The 20,393-nt window shown below is 43.9% G+C and overlaps 1 protein-coding gene across 4 annotated transcripts in view; it reads right to left on the reverse strand.

Moving 5' to 3' along the window:
• Window positions 1-8,180, reverse strand: part of SLC2A9 (solute carrier family 2 member 9) — a 112,920-nt gene extending 104,740 nt beyond the window's left edge. For 3 of the 4 annotated variants that reach the window (XR_011048360.1, XM_068402785.1, XM_068402787.1), the window contains exons 1-2: window positions 8,103-8,180; window positions 4,197-4,295 (exon numbers count right to left, since the gene is read on the reverse strand). Coding sequence is in view for 3 of the 4 variants with exons in the window: in XM_068402785.1 (XP_068258886.1) it covers window positions 4,197-4,295; window positions 8,103-8,180 (177 nt within the window). In the remaining variant the exon portion in view is untranslated. Of the gene's footprint in view, window positions 1-1,103; window positions 1,189-4,196; window positions 4,296-7,330; window positions 7,542-8,102 lie in introns of those variants that run through there. The other variant, XM_068402786.1, reaches the window with a different exon arrangement.
• Between the last annotated feature and the right edge of the window lie 12,213 nt (window positions 8,181-20,393).

Consider the following 20,393-nt stretch of genomic DNA (forward strand, 5'->3'; position numbering starts at 1 on the left):
AGCATAGCTTTGTTATTTACAAGGAGCCATCAAATAATTGCACATATTCAGGAAAAGAAAGTACAAACTATAACAATAGTAACAGATAAACGTGCTGGCATGTACATCACCTGTGTCTGGATTCCCAAGTGGGAAGCTAATAACACATACGGGTTTTGAGAAGCTGCACGTGAAACAAAACACATCTGATCCAACAAATCCACTGGATTTGAATCCATGGAATTCTGTGGAAAGTCTCCTTTGGGATTTTAATCAGTTGTCTGAACAATGCTAACAGCATAAACCTGTATACAAAAAATTTAGCCCCTAACCAAAGCCTACAAGGAATGGTAGCTGACTGGTATCAGTATCTCGTATTCTGCTGCCTCAGCTCATTAAGGTAGCAGTGCTAGGGTGGGAAATAGAAGTGGAATATAAGGGATATATATTTTTTTATATATAAAGGATATATTTTAAATATAAGGGAACATTTCCCTTGTCTCTCTAACTGTAAATAACTTACACCAAGGGAAGAGATGAGCTTATGTTTAGAGAAGAAAAATGACCTTACTCGTAGTGACAAGGGTCACACACACAGTGACAACTATTGAACTGGCTGACACAGCAGGCTATACATTTTCGCAATAGTCTCAATATCACCATATCAGCTTTAAAAGGAATGCAGAGCTGCAGCCGCGCACAGGAAGGGGCCAAGCGCTGCGTGGCAGTAAGTAGCAGAGACTTTCCTTCCCGCACAGAGCACAAAGCACATCATTGTTCTACAGACCCTGCCCACAACCAGTCCACGGAATGAACTGTAGAAATTCAGCTCAGAAAAAGACAGCTTTAACTTGCATTCAATTAAAGCATTTGTCTTCCTACTGCCAAACTCCCATAGGTTTTTAATAAATTCTGGTAACTCTTTCAACAAGCCCATGGAGACTTCTAATTCTGGGTTTCTTGTGTGGTCGAGCACTGTGTGCAGGAGGAAGCACACCTGCGATGGGCCACTGCTCTTTCCCACAGAGACGTAGGTGACTGAGTGGGAAGTGATCTCTATTCTGAGCAGAGCTGGTACAGTTTATTCCCTCCTTGCAACAAAAAGGAAGTTGGACTGACTCTACCTTAAGAGATGAGCTGCAGTAAAGTTCACCGGTGAGAACTGCAGAGTATTCCCCTGCAGTTTGATGAGCGGCACAACTTTGAGCACTGAAAGGAAATGTACACGAGAATTTACAAACAGTTCTTCAACTCTTCAGTCTTAAATGAACTTCCCCCCACAGCACAGTCATCGTGCTGACGTGTGTCCAGTTCTGGGCCCCCCAGTTCAAGAAAGATAAGGAATTACTGGAGAGAGTTCAGCGAAGGGCTACAAAGATGATCAGAGGACTGGAGCATCTCTCTTATGAGGAGAGGCTGAGAGAGCTGGGTCTGTTCAGCTTGGAGAAGAGAAGACTGAGAGGGGATCTTATCAACACTTACAAATACCTTAGGGGTGGGTGTCAAGAGGAGGAGGCCAGACTCTTCTCAGTGGTGCCCAGTGACAGGACAAGAAGCAATGGGCACAAGCTGAAACATGGGAAGTTCCATCTGAATATGAGGAGGAACTTCTTTACTTTGAGGGTGGCAGAGCACTGGAACAGGCTGCCCAGGGAGGTTGTGGAGTCTCCTTCTCTGGAGATATTCAAAACCCGCCTGGACGCAACCCTGTGCAACATGCTCTAGGAGAACCTGCTTTGGCAGGGGGTTGGACTAGATGATCTCCAGAGGTCCCTTCCAACCCTTAACCATTCTGTGACTCTGTGATTCTGTGTGTGTTCAGTTCTAGAATCCTGGAAACATCCCATGTTTTAGCCAACAGTCATTATCAAGCTTTTTTTCAACACCTCTCAAAGCATCATATAGTCCTTCTCTAAGGTTGGAAGACTTTAGACATCAAAAGGAATTATACTGAAGTAAACAGGGGCAGAAGATATCCAACATCATACAGAGTGATGCTCGTACAACGCAGGCTGTCAGCTGCACATTACCAGAACAAGTTATTTGTCCTACCAAGTTTATAAATGAAACTCAGCTTGCAGCTTTTAGGAAGTACTGCACTCCCAATATAATAACCTCTTAATAAGAGTGCTGTTTACAGCTAAAAGCTGCTCCCCTTTGGTGTTCCTCAGTCACTTCACGTCAGTGAGGGGTCCCAAAGGGTCACCTTGCAGCAGTCTGATTTGGTGACATATGGGGGAAAACAGATGGGGCAAAGGTTCCTTTTCTTGTGGGGCAAGAAGCACAGCTTTGGTATGGCTCGCTCCTCCCCACCACAGCTGTGAGCAGAGCCCAGACTCTTCCTTTCAACCTGGTCATTGCAGCTCTGGGGACAGGGACAGGAAGGCGGCCTGTCCTAGGCAAACAGATGACACAGATCAATCCTTGGGCTAGAGAGAGGACCAGAGGCCACACTGGTATTTTGGTTTTGAACTACACGACTATGTTCTCTTTGTCAGTAGGACTACTTCTTAGCCCTAGCTAATGTATAGCTTAACATGAATATGAAAGTCATGAAGTTCTCAATCAAACACTGAAACACCATGCTGGAAAAAGGAAGACTTCATGCATACCTGTCAATAGTATGACCAAACCCATCATCAGCATGGTGCCCAGTTTAGTCCAAAAGCAACAGTAAAGATTTCAAGCAAAAATGGACAATCCTGGAAGCATTACTAACCATGACACCTGAAATTTAGCATTCATCAAGATCCAGCTGCACCTTCAACCTCCTCGCCCGCACTCTGGTCTCCACTATAATCTATCACACGGTTCAAACCTAGGTGTCTGAGCGTTGCCAAACAGCACGTCCTATCATCCCTTCTTTCCTTTACTCCTGCAGAAAGTGACAGGAGAGCTCTGATTACCAGGACAGCCCATTTTTTAAATGGTACTTAAAAGTTTAGAAATCAGATCATTCTCACTGCTCTGTTGACAGTACTGAGACAGCACATAGAGGATGTCTACCATCAGGACAATCAATACCACTGCTCACAGCATTTCAGCTTCCTGCTGATTTCTTCTAAGCCGTGTTTATCTTCTGATGACTGCAAGGTGAAGTGATGCCTAGACATGCCGTGCTAGAATAAATAACCAATTTGTCCAACCCGGTGTTATTGGTACAAAAAGTACCAGGAACTTCAAGAAAATTCCCAGAAGCTACAAAGGGGGCAATTAAAACTTCCTACAGGGTGAGTCTCTTCCTAGTCCTTTGGGTCATAAGTTTACCAAATAAAATACACATATGAAACATAAATTGAAAAAAAAATTCTTCTTTCATTATTTGCATAAATATTGCATCCATCTTTAATGTGACCAACCTGTTTAGGTCGAAACTTAGCCACACATTTTAATAAGAGATTTCCATAAAAGAAGGATCTTAGCTTTGGAAAGGAACTATTTTGAAATGGAATTTCAACAGTTAGTTCCCAAAATTTACTAGCTACTTTTTCGAAACAGTGTTGCTTGCAACTCCACTGAATCGCTCACTGCTTGACTGAATTAAGAGGATCTCTAGATAACCAGTGTAAAAACAAAACGTTCAGATTTTCATTTGTGATAACTGATATTTTAATGAAATCCCCCCAAATATTGTACACTGATTTCACAGTACTCTATTCATCAAATCTATTCCATATGTTGCAGCCAACAGATGGTCAACACAGCAGTTTCGCATTCAGAACCAAACAAGGCATCACCACGAAACGCAGAAGAGGTCCATTATTTAGAGGAAGCCAGAGGCATTATTTATAATATCGGTACTGTGGGAATGAAATGTTGTGCAACCCTCCAGAACTGAACGACGTGAACAGAAGTTGCTGAACATGTGCATAGAGCTACCAAGCACTCACCAGTCAGACAGACTACTAAAAATACCTTATCACACAGAAGTGTGCAAGAAGGTTCAGTATTAGTCTGAGCTTGGGGAGAATGAGAAGCAAACCACATGCACCCACTCACCTCAACAGCGGCGTTTAGTTTCCTGACAGCTACTGAATTTATGTGAAAACTGCATGGACAGCAGAAAGCAGCTTTCAGGCAAAGGAAAGTTACTTTATGAGATTTAACCTCTTTTCCTACACCAGGAGGATGACAGAAGCAGGATGTTGAGGAGCACACACTGGCTGGACATGGCTGCCCTCTACTGATAGTAAACTCCAGTTCTGTCAGTCACTTACCACTGCAGGAGCATTCACCACCGACAGATTGTAACCATAAAGAAAAGACGACCCAAAAGCACCAGTTAAAGAGGCTACGATAAGACTCCCAGACCAATTCTGAAAAACAAAGAAAAGATACAGCCATTGTTAATATACTTCAAAGTAACGAACCCCAGGTTTTAAACACTCCTATCGCTATCTTGCTTAGCTCCTGCAGGCAGATCTCCTTGCTGCAGAATAGTGGCCTGAAACACTTCCACTTGCTGCAACTGAGGAACAGTAAATTTGAAGTGACAGCATCTCAGTTAACGCTTACTAAGGCATAAGTGAACATTTGAACTTCTTTCAACCTCACAGATTTTTGCTGCAAGCATCCCATCAGCCCCCGCCCCAAAAAGTACAATGCTGGAGAAGCATACCCTTGGCAAAGGGAACTGCTGGCAATAGACCATTAACGCAACAAAGCAACGAGGAGCGTATATTTGATGCAACATGTCTGTGGGTAGGCCTGACTTAGGTGAAACCCCGGGGAGATGGTGTGCCCCCCACTCCCAGGAGTATAAGGATTAGTGAAACTGTTACGCCAAACAATAAAATCATGTCTACAAACAAGGTTTTGTAACCCAAATGCAAGTTTCCAACAGTAATTTGCTGCCACAGACACACTCCTGTGGAGACGCCATTTGCCCTTTTTCACTAGTGACACACCTGTAACTCCCCCTTCTCAGCTCTCCTCCCTTCATCCCCCTCATCCTGTTCTTAGCCTGCCTCTGCTAACAATTTCTTCCTCCACACCAGCTGTGGAATATAAGGTAAGACTGCTTAGGTACTGGACTTTCAGAGAGATTTTGCATTTCAGGGTCCTCTCCACCTTCCCCAGTATGACTTTCTGCCACTCAGTTCTCCCGCTGGATCACAGAGAGCGGCAGAAGTGACCATCGCCATTCCCAAGGGATGTTAAGTGTTTCGGTGGCTGGTTGGTTATGAATGTCATTTCGTAGATCACTGATGACAACCCACCTTTTTTGACTTCTGAATACATTAAAGTGGATGGCTTTTTAATGTGTTTTGAATTTAAAAAAAAACAACAAACTCTGCTAAAAACCTAGAACTTCAGGCACAGCTCACTGTCATTTTATGCCCTGCCTCATCACTCACTGAAGCCTCAATCCTCTCAAAAAGAGAAAGATCTGCTTAAGCAGGCCTAGTAAACTCAGCTTCAGTTATATCACTTATAGCAGACACAACAGGTTAATGAGTCAATACATTGTGTCAACTGCACAAAGCTGTATGTCCGCTTTGGAAAATTAAGATTTGGAGCATGAACTAGGTTTGCGTAGCTAGCACATGGCATAGCAGCAGTGACGATGCACTGGAACGAGCTCCACCAGTCTCAGGAGAGGCATGGCTGGGCAAGTGAACACACCGTGGTGGCTAGCATGTGCCAGAGCTCACATTTCCACACTGTCATCGCAGACTCAATTTAATCCACGAAGAAGGGATGAGATAGTCAGGTGCCAGGGCAGGGGCTGCAGCGGACAGCCCAGCGTGTGTGGGGTCTGCCACGCCCCGCATCTGCCACTCCTGAGGGCTCAAAACATGCCCTGTGGGGCAGCCGAGCGTTTTTCACTTCTTCCACATGATGTGGGAACTTTTTAAGAGATTACCCAGTTCATTAACCAGCCTGTTTCCAGTCAGGTCAGAAGGAAGTGTATGGGGCAGGGGGGAGAGTGAAGCCCCCTGTAAGAAATATATCCCATTGAGTTCATTACATAAGCCAAATGCAATTTCTTATTATTAGCCAGCTCCTTAAAATGAACCTGCCACACACACAAAGCTTTGCACCATTACTTTGGTAGCAAAAAATAGAAGTTTTGACACAAGGCTTTATTTAGCTTGTGGTGATAACACCTAATTAGGTGCCCATTATTTCTCTACTACACGCAAGTGTTCCTACACTTAGGAGGGATTGCTACTACTCTGAACTAATGATGCTGAGGAGATTATTCCTGGAGGTCTACCAGGCTGCTCCCAATGGGTTCACAAATGATAAGCGTGAGCTCACAAGTGCTTTGCGGTAATCTTGATGCAGTATTGCTGAAGGGCTCTGCTCCAACAGTGTTAGGCCCATCAGAAAAACCCTGCAAACAAAATGATTTGGACCAGATAGCCTAGTGTTAATTAAAAACTCCAGCAAATGCTTAAACCTTTCAGCACAGGCAAATTAAATGCACGCCAGGCTAAGTGGAAGATAGTGCAGGACAACTCATGGAAGTGCTGCCAAATTATAAAACCTCATATCCACTTTATTTTCAAGTGTTGCAAATAGCTGGGTTTAGAGCCTACTTCAATACCAAGAATTTTTCAAGTATATAGCCTGCTGCAGAAAACCTCAGACTTACTCGATTCAGAGTTTTACAGTTCTTGCAACACGAACTTCAGCTTCTCCATGGCATGTCTCCTCACACACCATTTTAAATATTTGCTCAGGCTTCAGCAATGCCAGATAAAAGACGAAAGCACAATGAAGCAAGAATGCAAAAAAAAAAATTAAACTGTTGCTCAGAAAAATATTAACCCTGTGGCAACGTTAATAAAAGGAAAGGAAAAAAAACCCAATGTGTTTTACAGTGATCAGGAAACAAGGCAGCAACCACGCCTCCCTCATAGGTGTTCCTTCAATTCGCCGACATCCGTGTGCTCACGCGTTGCTGCCGTCAGCACAAGGGCAGGTAGGTGTGACCGTCACCACAGAAATAAGCGTTCAGTTAGGAAAGTTGCATGTCAGTTCACAGCAAAGCCCTCCAGATACCTGAGAACTGCTTACTTCTGGAAATCCACAGTTTTGGTCTCACCACAGATCCCACGGCACTGTGCTCTGAAAGATGCTCTTCCCAACTCCTATCCCTGTTCAACGTAGCATCCGTGTCAGCTAGAATGAGCCTTAAATTGTTTTTTTTTAAAAGGCATGCCAGTTTGCATTTCAGTTTTCAAAACACAGTTTAGATGTTGTATTTTGGTTAGTTACTTACAATCCCCTTCTCAGATTAAAACACAACTGTAAGCGTACATAAGGAAGTTTTAATACTCTTGAATGGATATTGCTAAGACTTCCTACTGACCTTAGGAACCTGTATTTTGGAGCACCTTACCTGATACCCTTAACGAGATCCACTTTCAGGAAAGCACCAGGTACCTGAGGCACCCGGAGCTCAGAGCGCGGCCGCAAGCCGGGTGCTCCCGGCAGGTGCGCCCGCGGACACGGCAGTCCTTCGGGCTGCCCTGCCCCTGGGGCTGCCGGAGGAGACGGGAAACCTCCAGCCCTCTCTCCCCGGGCTTGCCCTTGCCCTGAGGACTTGCCGATACGGGTGGTCTCGGGAAGAAGCGGTGAAGCACCGTGCGCCCTCGCCTTGTTCTGCTCCCACCGCCTGTCGCCTCACCCGCGGGGGTGGCTGCTGTCCCCGGGCGGGCGCACGCCGGCTCCGGGCGCTGCCCTCCGCCCGTCCTCTGGGTCCCGGCTCGGCGGCCGCGGTATTTTTAGCTCTGCCCCCGCGCCTGCCCGCCGCCGGCCTCTCCTGCACCGGCACCAACAACTTTCCGAGCGGGGAAGGGCTCAGCGCCGCCGCCGTGCAATCTGAGCTCTGCCCGGCTCTCGGGGGAGCGGCGGGGAGTCCCTCCGGCTCCCGCAGCCACCCTGCACCAGCCTCGCTTCTCCTGCCTCTCCGCCACGCTGGGAAAGGGCTGAAATCACCCCCCTCTCCGGTTAATCGTCCCCGAGGCGCGGGCAGCGCAGGCCGAGCTCCCCGCCCGCGCCGCCGGGCTCGCTGCCGCCCCGCTGCCCGCTCCCCCACCGCTTAAACAGCGCCGGTCATTTCCAAAGCAAAACACCCTCGGGGGGACGCCGCGCTGCCCCGCGCTACTTACGCTCCTGCCTGCGCGGCGGCCGCCCCCCTCCGCCCGCACCACCAGCGTGGCCGTCTCGGGCCCCGCCGCACGGTCCATGCCGCTGCCGCATGTGCGCAGCGGCCGCGCATCGCCGCCGGGCAGCGCGCGGGGCGCAGCGGGGGCGCGGCCGCGGGAGGCGGCGGAGGCCGCAGCGGCGCGGGGCGGAGGGGCCGCGCCTGGCGCTAGTGGGGTGCCCGGGCGAGCAGCGGCGGTGGCCCCGTGTGTCAACGCCGGCCCCGGGAGGACATGGCTCCCGGGAGGGGAGAGAGGCAGCGCCTGGCGCAGGGCGCCCGCGGGCCGCGGTCAGGGCTGGCGGAGGGAAGAGCCCCAGCTGCTTTATCTGCGTGCTCGTTCAGAGCTTCAGCAAATGTGCGTGCCCGGCGCCGTGCCTGTGGCTTCGCGGCAGGCCTTTTCCCTCAGCGGGGATTGACCCAGCAGGGCAGGGGAATGTCAGGACTGGGGTGTTCATCACGGTCCCTCGCCGAGGGACACAGGGGCGGGGGGACCAGGGGGTGGTGGGGGTGCCTGTGCCGCGGGTGCCGTCTGGAAAGCTAGGCTGCCTATCTGTAAGCAGGGGAAGAGCTCTCCCGTGTTGCCGAGGCTGGAAAGTGAAGATACCGCAAGACCTGTAGGCAGTTAAGATGTTAACCACACGGTGTATGGATGTTTCCACAGGCTTAGGAGGTTTGGGTCTGACACGCCACAGCACTGCTATGTGACAGATGGTGATTAGACATGCTACCTGGGAAGATAAAAGCTTTCGGCTATTACTTTTGAAGGCACCTATTTGCAAACATGGGAATTTTGAACTGCTAAGAGTTAAAACTACACGTTCTAGTTGGCAGTGGATGAGTATTAAGTGCATCTGGGAGCTATTCACAGATGACTGCAGTTAATATTACTGTAAATCTGTGCTGTTTCCACTTCTGACATGCTACGTACCTCACAACTAGCTTAGAGCTCTCAAAGACGCAGTAAATAATGCCATAAAGTACTGCAGGTTTGAAAGCAGTTTATGATACTGCAACTTTGAAGTGTCTTTGGCTCGGATCAAGCTGAGCAGTGTTTGAATAGAAAGCCAGATGCTGCTCATTAACATGTAAAATCATCACACATATTGAGAAACGTCAGCATAGATAGATGATCAGGACATCATTTATAATCTCTTTGAATGGTCATAAGCAGTAAAAAAGTCAAGTTAGGAGAGTCAAGCCTCTAAAATACATGGAGTGTATTTGAGATGAATCAGACACCTGTGTTTTATTTAGTTTCTTTTTAAATAGCACAGTACAAGTAGTTCAGTTCATGCTCAAATACAAATAATATGGCTGCATGCGATTAATGCATACATAATTTCTCACCTTAACACACTCACATTTTTTGACCTTTTACAATCGCCGTTAGTAAGTTACAAAAACTAAACACATGCTACTCTCTACACCCCTCAAATTTTCATCCTGGCAGCTTCCCATTGCTCAAATCTCCATGTTCCCATGGAAAGAAGCATCAGTTTGCTCTTCTCTTATATGTCAGAGTGGAAGGAGAAAAAAAAGGAAGAATACACAGCTTTGCAAATTCTTGTAGAAGAAAAGTGTCAGAGACAAAATCAAAGCTTTTTTCCACAGAATACATCCTCCCAAAATTTCCTTTGGAAGGCACAGAAACTCTCCTCCAAAATGTTACCACTGTCCTTGATGACAGAGTCCCTCCCATAAAATTGAGGCTTTCACCTATCCTAAAGTCACATAATCCCAGAATGGTGTGTCTAAACAGTTTTTTGGCTAGCTCAAAACCAGACATACATATAAAGAGAAACACAGGAAAAAATTAGATGCCTGTGATGCAGCTGCACAGTAAGCCCATTAGCAATCCAGGTACCAAAGGGAGAAAGGAAACTGCAGCATTCCTGTGTTTAGGACACTGAGCCCATGCCTGCAAGTATTCACACAGGTTCCAAGTAGTTATTTTCTGCCTCCAGTCCCCAAATAGCAAACAAATGTGTTAACAGAAGATTTGGGGAATTCACTCACCTTTTTTTTCTTCACTGCCTTATTTTCTTTAATCTCACCGTTGCTTTGCTGTTTGTTCTCCATTCTGTTACCTTCTTAGGTAATAGCTAAGGAAGAAAAGAGGGAAAGTTGTGGTAATGTTCAGCTGACGCAGTTTTTTAATAAAATCATAAATCTGACCCAGGAAGGACTTGAAAAAGTGTATAAGAAGCATAGCTACTGCCTTCGAAAGTCAGACCCTCATTCAGGAAGGCACAGCAGCACCAAACTGAATGCAGGTAAAAGCAACCAAAAAAATATATGTTAACTGTGTTTAAGTAGTCTACTCAGAGGGCAGCATGCTCTTTGGAGCAGGAATACTAGTTCTTAGCACAACTAAAGCATGAAGAGGAAAGTAACTATGGTATCAGGCCCTTCAGTGGACACGCTGTCTCTGTTAGAATAGGAACATCAGACCACTGCAACTACAAAAGGAGTTTAGATAGTCAGGTGGAACTACATTACTATGGCTGAGTTGCAACCAGGACATTTGGATTAATTTGTGGTGTGATTCTAATGATTATTAGACCTTATATTAGCTGGGACACTGCCTGAACGCATTTGCAAAGGAGGGGTCCATTTGTTTACTGCTCTGTCAAGAAAACTCTTGCCTGAAGAGAACCATATGTGCTTTAATAGTGTTAAAGGACATTTTAATCATCATTTATTAAGAAACTAAACTGATTTCTGGGGTTTCGGAGACAGTGGATTATCTGTTATTTACACTGTGCTTCATTGTATGATCTTGGGCAGTCTGTCGGTCTGTTAGTTCATTTGGAATATGGATTACTGGGTCCTTCTGTCTCAACATCTTGAGATGACAGCACATTTCAAGATCTTTGCTTGCTTGGCAAGGTGCTTTGGCTTACAGTCCGTCTGTGAGTCGGTTCCTTTGAATCAGTAACAGTAGATCCAGTCTTGAATGCAAGTTGTCTTGTAGACAAGAGTCTACAAGATAGTGAGCTATGATATACAGGGAGTAACAGGCAATTTAGTGAAACAGCAGGTTGGAGTGGAAATTGTGTTGAGGCCATCACACATACAAGAGGTTTTCTAAGAAGAAATTCTGTCTGAAAGAAGTACTGCCATTGGCGGTCCTGGGGCTATTATTTCAGATGGTTCCAAGAAATCAGGCTGAGCTTTTAAGCAAGAGAAGCTAGAGACGTGGCAGCATCCTATAAGCGCAAAAGCCAGAAAAATTACCTTCTTCCCGCTCTACCTTCCAGTGCAGTCAATACCATAAACCTGCAAACAATTCCTTACCCTCTGCTGCAAAGAGCCTTAGTTAATTCCTGCTTAATTACTCTTCAAAAAGAGCTTTCAAGGCAAATGTATTTCACTTTGTAAGAGATGCTTAGTCTCATTATGAAACATTTCACCTGTCCCATGCCACGTTTAGCAAGCATACCAAAAATAATGTCAGACTTGCTCACTGCAGCACCCACATGCTATACCTTATTCATACCTTATTTCATATGTAGATAATTAAATTAATGAAGGTTTTGACAGAGCACGAACAAAGCATGATCAAAACAGAATTTAAGATCATACAAGACAAAGAGTGTATGGGGCATGGCACTGAAACAGAAACAGTACAGGCTCCGTCAGAAACAGTCTGCTAAGCATCTAAAGAGACATAACAAGCAAGCAGAAACCTGATCTTCAGATTGCAGCATCTGACAAAATCTAAAGCAACAACGTTCCACTTAGGGGAATGAAAGTCTGAGATTTTCACTGCTGCTGCTGGTGGCCATTCACTGAAAAGTTTTAACAGATAGGGCGGAAAAGTGTATTCCTTCCCCCTGAAGTTCATATTGCTAGTACCAGGTAAGTTGCTTAAGTTGTGGATCCAGAAATATTCATTCATTATTCATTCTTTATCATAGAAGATTAGATCTGTCTGCTCCCTAGCTTGTACAGTTAGTCAGGAGGTGACCCATGAATCAGGAAAGGCTCATTTATGTCAGGCCAGTGGGCACCTTCCATTCCAGCATTACAAACAGAGCTACAGTTTGCTCACCTACTTATCCAGCAGTTTATTTAGCAATGTATACGTTGAGTTTGTTAGTAGGACATGCAATCCAACTGACTCCTACAAATTGTTAACCTTGGCAAGGATGGCTCAGCAGTTCAGAGAGCAGGAGCATTATGACTGGCACAGCAAACTGACTTGAGGGAGGTATGAATAAACTTACTGTAGTCTGGGTTTGGTTTTGAACTTCTATTGAACATTCAGCATTCATTAACTGACTGCAAGTCAGGAAAAACAAAAGCTATCGGAAAGCTGTCATGTTTACAAAAAGCAAATATGCAAAGGCAGCAGTTTCAGAGGAACTCAGATTTTAAATAGCCATATTTTTTATGTTAGATGACAAAATCACCAAGAAATTGACCATCTCAGAAAAGCTGAGTTATAAGTCACAGTTACTAAGAAAAAAACTCAAACTAAGAAGATTGTAAGACCTGGAATAGATCAGTTATTGTTGTTGTCCAGTCTGAGTGCAAAGCACTGTTTGGGCCAGTACCCAGTCAGGGCCCATTTGCCATCATCTCCTTCAGGTGGCCTGGACTTACACTAAGCCACTGGTCACTCCACCCAAGACACAACACAAGCAAGCTTCAGACAGTTCATCTGCGATATAAAAGGTTCTGCTGACACAAATTCCTCATGATAGGGATACACGGCTTCCGTGTCTGTCTCCCAAGTGCAAAATATATTACCTCTATAAAAAGATTATGTCTGTGTCAATATTGCACTACTATGCCCAGGGAAAATGTGGAAGTCAGAAGAGCAGCTTCCAGCTGACAAAAAACCTCATAATTATAAACCAGCATAGCCTCTCAGGGACAGAAAGAGACTGCTTTGCACTCCTCGGTGTAAACCTCTTTCAGGTGTAGCACAGAATAGTTTGGTTTCTTTTAAAAATGGGAAAAAGAAGCACAAAGAGAGACAGCACTGCAACAGGGTATGAATCACAAAGATTTGGAAAACATGGTGTAAAAATAACCCAGATGGACTCAGGAAGACCTACTGGGCCATGGTAGACTGACATCTAATAATTTTTGCCTTTGGGAAGGCAAAATTGTCCAACTTGAGAACTTTGGTTCCCTATGAATTGTACTGGAAATAGGTAGATGCTTCAGAAGACCCTTTTTTTTTTTTTTATTCAACACTAAAACTCTAGTAAAAGAGGATGGAGGAGAAAGGTTTGGAATCTCACTCCTATCCCATAGCTCGTGTGCTTTAGAGCTACTGCTGCTACCTTTTTCCACTCAACTCACAGCCAAAATTCTCCGTGTCTGACCACTTGTGCCTTTCAGAAAAGGAGCCATCCTTGCAAGGTAACAGACTGCAGCTGAGGTGTTCCTTGTGCTTCTAGCTAGATGCTTCTGTCACTAGTCTACGGCGTGTACTTCAATGAATGTGCTCCTCTCCCTGGTACTGTAAATCACATACACACTCACACAAAAGAAATCCACTGTCAATTAATGAAAAGATTGATTAATTAGAACATTCAATGTGAAGAATACATTTCAAGTTTGTGTGTCCCCCAAATCAGGAACAATTTATATATTAGATCCTAGTAAGTGATATAACTATATGGTTAAAATAGGTGTTCTGCAAGTCTATTAAGAACTGAAGGGATTATTTTCTTCTCAAGTAGTTTTGTTAAGCTAGATCTATTCTGGGGCAAGTGAGACTGTACAAGTCAATGCTTCTTATACCATTTATGGAAAATGTCAAACAGTCCCAATATTAAAATACCATTGCTGGAGTCAGGTGTGGCATGACCTGACTTGGCACAGAGCATTCCTATGGTACTGAACCTTTTCGCAAGAGTTCATCTCAAATACTGTAGACACCCCAGCTTCCAGAAATACCTGTTCTCTTAAGTAATCAGTTGACAGCATTTAAAAATGTGTATGTCTCTCTTTATCTCTATCTGTAGTATCTGTCCTAAAGTGTCTTTACAAGATGACGAATTATTGTATCTGGATTTCAGTATTTCATACAAGTCACAATCTGATCTCTTGCACTGAGAAGGGGAAAGATTGAATTTCTTTTTCAAAATTAAGTGTTTTGTGGTTTCTTTTAATATAAATTGGGGGAAAAATTGAAGCTATTTTCTACAGAAATCTGTTGTCCAGAAGAGGAAGACAGAGATTTCAGAGCTAATGACTGCTTATATAGAAGCTGAGTACTTGACTAGCACAGGAAATTATTTGTTTACAAATTTCACAAGATTGGTTTATACCAAGATATATCTATTCTTTCCTCACCGAGTCAAACCATTGAGAACATTGCCAAGTTTGAGAAGTTGCTCCAAAGTATCAAGTCCAACTTCTAGGCACTACTCACCACTTATCCGAAGTATTCTTCGCTTCCAGTGATTTCTGAAGTTCAGTGCAGTTCAGAAGTAGCCTTCTCCAGGATTGCTACAGCAGCCTTCTGCTCTGAAATAGGGACAGTTAAATAACTGAATTATGTTCAGAGCCAGCTTTAACTCATTTATACCTTTTTCAGAAGTAATAAATAATTAACAGTAAAAACAAAGAATAGGATGACGCTTCAGCTGGAATTCATGCAATAAATCTTTCCTACCCAGTAAAAACCAAACTGCCTTGTATGGCTGCAATACCATACAAGAGGTCTTTGTTTCAGTCGCCACAAAATGTGAAAAAGCTTTGCTTCCCACGTTCAAATCAATAGACATTTGAAATGCAAGTGCCTAAGGCTAGGGCTTGCATTCATATACTTTTACTCGATTATGAGTGACCAGGTGAAGGAACACCCACAGCATTCCACGTGGTGTACATGGCTTTTAACAGTGACGTGTTGGGCCAGTACTCGTGCGTGTGAGACAGTGTGTGGTACTTGTCAGGAGTCATCCCTTTGCAAGGTTTTGAAAGGCTGGGACAAGACATATTGTACGGTAACAAAAACTGCAGTCGTTCATAAAGAGGTTTTCCTTGTCTGCCCTTCTGGCATTGTGCCATGGAGAGGAACTCCATATCAGTGTTAGTTTAAGTACTAAACAAAATATGGCTCAGGACAAGGGTGTAGCAGTTCTGACTTTGCTTTTACTATCAGTTCCTTACATCCCAAAGCTAAGCAGAGATAAGAACACTCTTTGGTGTGAAAAGGTGCACTCTGTTTTGTCTTTTCCCTGCTGATACGTGTATTGCTTTCTCTGAAAATCCAATGTGTGTTAAGTTAGGCTCATCAACATTTCCTCAAGGACCTTAATAGCTAATTTAATTGGGTCATCTGTAAGCTTGCAGATGCTAAGATATCCAAGATGCGTTAGGTAGAGAGGCAGCTGTACAGATGTGAGTTGGCTGAAACTGTAAATTCTGGCTGGGATTTGAAGTAATGTTGTTCTTTTAGGGAAGGTGACATGATTGAGCATGTGGTGCTTGGTTTGTATTTCAGGTTATGATTGTTCTGGCAGCTCCTATGGATAGCTTTTGAGCCTGTTACCTAAATCTCAGTGAAGTTCTCAAAAGATACTACCATCACATTTGCTTCTGCTAAACATAGGCATCTTTCTACGGTTACAAGATGCTAATCAATGAAAATCACAGAATCACAGAATCACAGAATGTTAGGGATTGGAAGGGACCTCGAAAGATCATCTAGTCCAATCCCCCTGCTGGAGCAGGATTACCTAGACCATATCACACAGGAACACGTCCAGGCGGGTTTTGAATGTCTCCAGAGAAGGAAACTCCACAACCTCTCTGGGCAGCCTGTTCCAGTGTTCAGTTACCCTCACCGTAAAGAAGTTTTTTCTCATATTTATGTGGAACCTCCTGTGTTCCAGCTTGCACCCATTGCCCCTTGTCCTGTCAAGGGATGTCACTGAGAAGAGCCTGGCTCCATCCTCACGACACTTGCCCTTTACATATATATAAACATTAATGAGGTCACCCCTCAGTCTCCTCTTCTCCAAGCTAAAGAGACCCAGCTCCCTCAGCCTCTCCTCATAAGGGAGATGTTCCACTCCCTTAATCATCTTTGTGGCTCTGCGCTGGACTCTCTCTAGCAGTTCCCTGTCCTTCTTGAACTGAGGGACAAAATGTCACTTTGGGGGGATAGGAAAGAAGTTCTCCATAAGATCCCCTAGTGTATTTTATCTAAAAGTGTCTTAAACTTGGCACCCAATATCTTACAATTAACAGGAAAAAAAGAAAGGCTTGTACCTTAGACATTTGTAACACAGGTGTTACAGTGGTTGTAAGGAAATAGGAGATTCTGTCCTCACTCTCTGGAGTGAGAGTGAGGGAGTGGGCAGGTGAGGTTCAAACATATCTTGTATCTTAGATGCAAGTGATAGATGATACCTTCCAGACCTATATACATTTAATTTACATTTTACATAATCTACATTTTAACTGAAATCTTCACAACTTTTAAATTCATCTAAAGTGATTAGGTTTGTGACATCTAAAAGCAAGGTGCACTACTTCTTAGTAGCATCTGTCATTTGTGGAAAGGACTTGTTGCTCAAGCATGTCCCATGATTAGCACAAGGACAGGAAAATACACAAGACAAGGCTATAAAGCTGGCATTGCTACATTATAAAACCAGTTATATGTGGTTATGTAAGCTTTGGGAAGATGTGCCTGTTCAAAAAGCATGAATTCAATGATTGCTGAAGAGCAGCTCACTCTGTGCTAGAACTAATCCTTTCAGACTAAACAAAGCTACCTCTTCGATCCAAGTTTTCCCAAGTTTTAGATTCAAGTTTATAAATTTGGCCTGTATCAACTTGAGCAAGAATACAAAGAAACCATCTCAAGGGCAACTTACACAGTCATGACCAAGAAAGAGGACAAACGAGAATTGCTTTGTTAGATGCCACACAAGAAAGAAGCAAAGATTTTTTTAACTGAAATTTATACACAACAGAAAAAAATAGAGAGAATCTTTACAAGCAAGACTAAGTTAAAAACTCACCAACTGAATATTCAGATAGAACTCTGTGAAATGTTAATTTCAGGTTCGAGATGAATTTTTTCATTGTTAGGAAGTTAGAAACAGAAATGATGGAGTACACGTGATAACTAGAGAGTATACAGTGTCTGTAGCTATATGTGTGAATGCAGGTAGGTCTCTTTGGAAATTCAGTCTCAAATTGGTAAGCCAAACTGATGCTTATATTTTAGTTCTATAAAAATGCCCTGATATGGCAAAGCAGTAGTACACACTTTAGTTTTAAACCTAATTCCGTACGAAAATTAAGCATGTACGTAAATACTTTGCTAGTGGAAGTGAGAACATCCAGCTTACTTAGTCAAACCCCCAAAACTGGAATTTGGTGTCTTTCATGGCTGCATGTCCTTGATGGAAATGCATCGTGTTTCTGCACTGCTAAAACCATAGTTTTAAGAGAAAAGACAGGACACCAAACATTTTTATTTAGCACGTAGGCATCATTACCAATACACAAGAGTGTGTAACAGTTCAGAGGGGGAAAACCAGAACAAGAATATTGACTATTTGAAAACAGTCTTTTACTGATTATTTCATAACAGTGCCTTGGATCAGCTACAGCAAAGTATTTCCCAGTTATTTGGAAGAAAAAGTGGTTAATAATTACCCTTTGTTGTGTTGGCCATTAGTGTTGTTTTAACCATTTTCTCTCATTTACACATGCAAGTCTGGTATGTCATCATTTGGGAAAAATCTTACGAGCCATGAGTTTAATGTTATCATTATGTTAAGGTTATTTCCAACATTACCTTCCATGTAGATTAAAGCTAGTTAAATCTTTGCCAAGTTATTTCTAGTGAAGTCAGACTAGCATCCACCTGCCATTTAGTAAATGTTGAATTAAATATTGACAAGTAAAAGCTTTTATGTTGTAAGGTCATGCCCTGAATTAAGATCAGAGCTGCTCCTGGGTACAGGCTCTTTCCAGGTGGAAAGGAAACATGCTCAGAGTAACCCTTGTTATAAAGAAGGATTATGCCCCAAAATGAAGACCTTCTAGGGTGGGAATTTTGGGCTCAATCCCAAAGAAGGCAGAATACCCAGCATCTAAGGGTTTTTTCATTGAATGTTGGAGAATACTTTCAAAATTCCCAAAAGTGATATGTCTGAGCAGCTTCCGTTGTATTTGTTAATGCTGTAAGCAAGGAAATGTCTTCTCACCAGGGTACAATGGGCTTGAGCCTTCCTCCTCTCTTTATGTAGTAGCAAAACCTGCTTCCAACAGGCAGATATACAGATGAATTTTTTACACATCTTTTCCTCAAGTCTCATTATAGACATCGAGAACAGGCAGACAGTTTCTACAGAAACAGTTTTTCCAATCAGCCATCCTATTACACTTAGGAATTGTTTACTACTCCCTTGAAATCTTCAGAGGAGAACTAGTGATCTTTTTGAAAGATCACTTAAACTGCTAACACATCAGGCTCTAACACAAGGCTCCTCCACATGAAGCTCCATGTTCTGACTCACAGTATCATCCTTGACAATATAATGACTCCTTCTAGCCTTAGACATCCCTCTTGACCTCTGTAGAGGGGGAATGAAACAAAGTGCCTTTGCATGCGTTGTGCTCTCAGCCAGTCTCCAGCTTGCTCAAAACTTGAGTTGCAGGGCTCAAGCTCCAACCCCCTGGGAGCAATGAGTGCTGCTCGAGCCCAGAGTCCACACATTCCTCACAATGCTGAATGTGCCTAAAAAGGAGGCAGAGCAAGCCCAGAGTTGAAATATATACTCATGTTGCTTTCTTGTGAAAGTTGGTCCTGGAAATCAATCTAGGAAAATAAACTTTGCCCTATCCAACCTGCCCAGTTATTTTAAATAGCCCAAATCGCAGCTTCGCTTCAAGCTGCAGACCCTTTTAGCTTGTCTAGCTGTAGTTTTCGGTCTGATATCTCATTTTTCTTAATTTAGGGACTAAAAATAACACAGAGATATTTGTGTAACAAATTATTCTCTCCACAGATTCGTAAGACCTGGCAAGCAGAAGCTCAACATTTATTCTCTTGAAGGTTAAGTGACATTACCAAAGTATTCCTCTCTAAAAGCAGGGAAAGATAATGTAATATAAGAATTGACTTTAAAGTGTCACTACCTTAATTTCTGTAATTAAAGCTTCATATATAATTATAGAATCATAGAATCGTTTTGGTTGGAAAGGACCTTTAAGATCATAAAGTCCAACCATTAACCTAGCAGTGCCAAGACCACCGCTAAACCATGTCTCTAAGCTCCACATCTACACGTCTTTTAAATACCTCCAAGGATGGTGACTCCACCACTTCCCTGGGCAGCCTGTTCCAATGTTTGATAACCTGTTCAGTGAAGAAATTTTTCCTAATATCCAATTTAAACCTCCCCTGGCACAACTTGAGGCCATTTCCTCTCATCCTATCAATTGTTACATGGAAGAAGAGACCGACACCCACCTCGCTAAAATCTCCTTTCAGTTAGTTGTAGAGAGCGATAAGGTCTCCCCTCAGCCTCCTCTTCTCCAGACTAAACAACCACAGTTCCCTCAGCCACTCCTCGTAAGACTTGTTCTCCAGACTCTTCACCAGCTTCCTTGTTCTTCTTTGGACATTCTCAAGCACCTCAGTGTCTGTCTTGTTGTGAAAGGCCCAAAACTGAACACAGTATTCAAGGTGTGGCCTCACCAGTGCCGAGTACAGGGGGATGATCACTGCTCTAGTCCTGCTGGCCACACTATTTCTGATACAAGCCAGGATGCTGTTGGCCACCTTGGCCACCTGGGCACACTGCTGGCTCATATAGGTCACCTATCGACCAATAACCCCAGGTCCTTTTCCACTGAGCAGCTTTCCAGCCACTCTTCCCCAAGCCTGTAGCAGTGCATGGGGTTGTTGAGCCCCAAGTGCAGGACCTGACACTTGGCCTTGTTGAACCTCATACAGTTGGCCTCAGCCCATCTATCCAGCCTGTCCAGATCCCTCTGGAGAGCCTTCCTACCCTCAAGCACATCAACACTGCCACCCAACTTGGTGTCATCTGCAAACTTACTGAGGGTGCACTTGATCCCCTCGTCCAGATCACTGATGAAGATATTAAAGAGAACTAGCCCCAGTACTGAGCCCTGGGGAACACCACTTGTGAGCAGCCACCAACCAGATTTAACTCCATTCACCACAACTCTTTGGGCCCAGCCATCCAGACAGTTCTTTACCCAGCAAAGCATACGCCCATTCAAGCCATGAGCAGCCAGT

The sequence above is a fragment of the Nyctibius grandis genome, chromosome 6 (genome assembly GCF_013368605.1).
Source record: "Nyctibius grandis isolate bNycGra1 chromosome 6, bNycGra1.pri, whole genome shotgun sequence".
Classification (NCBI taxonomy): Eukaryota; Metazoa; Chordata; class Aves; order Nyctibiiformes; family Nyctibiidae; genus Nyctibius; species Nyctibius grandis.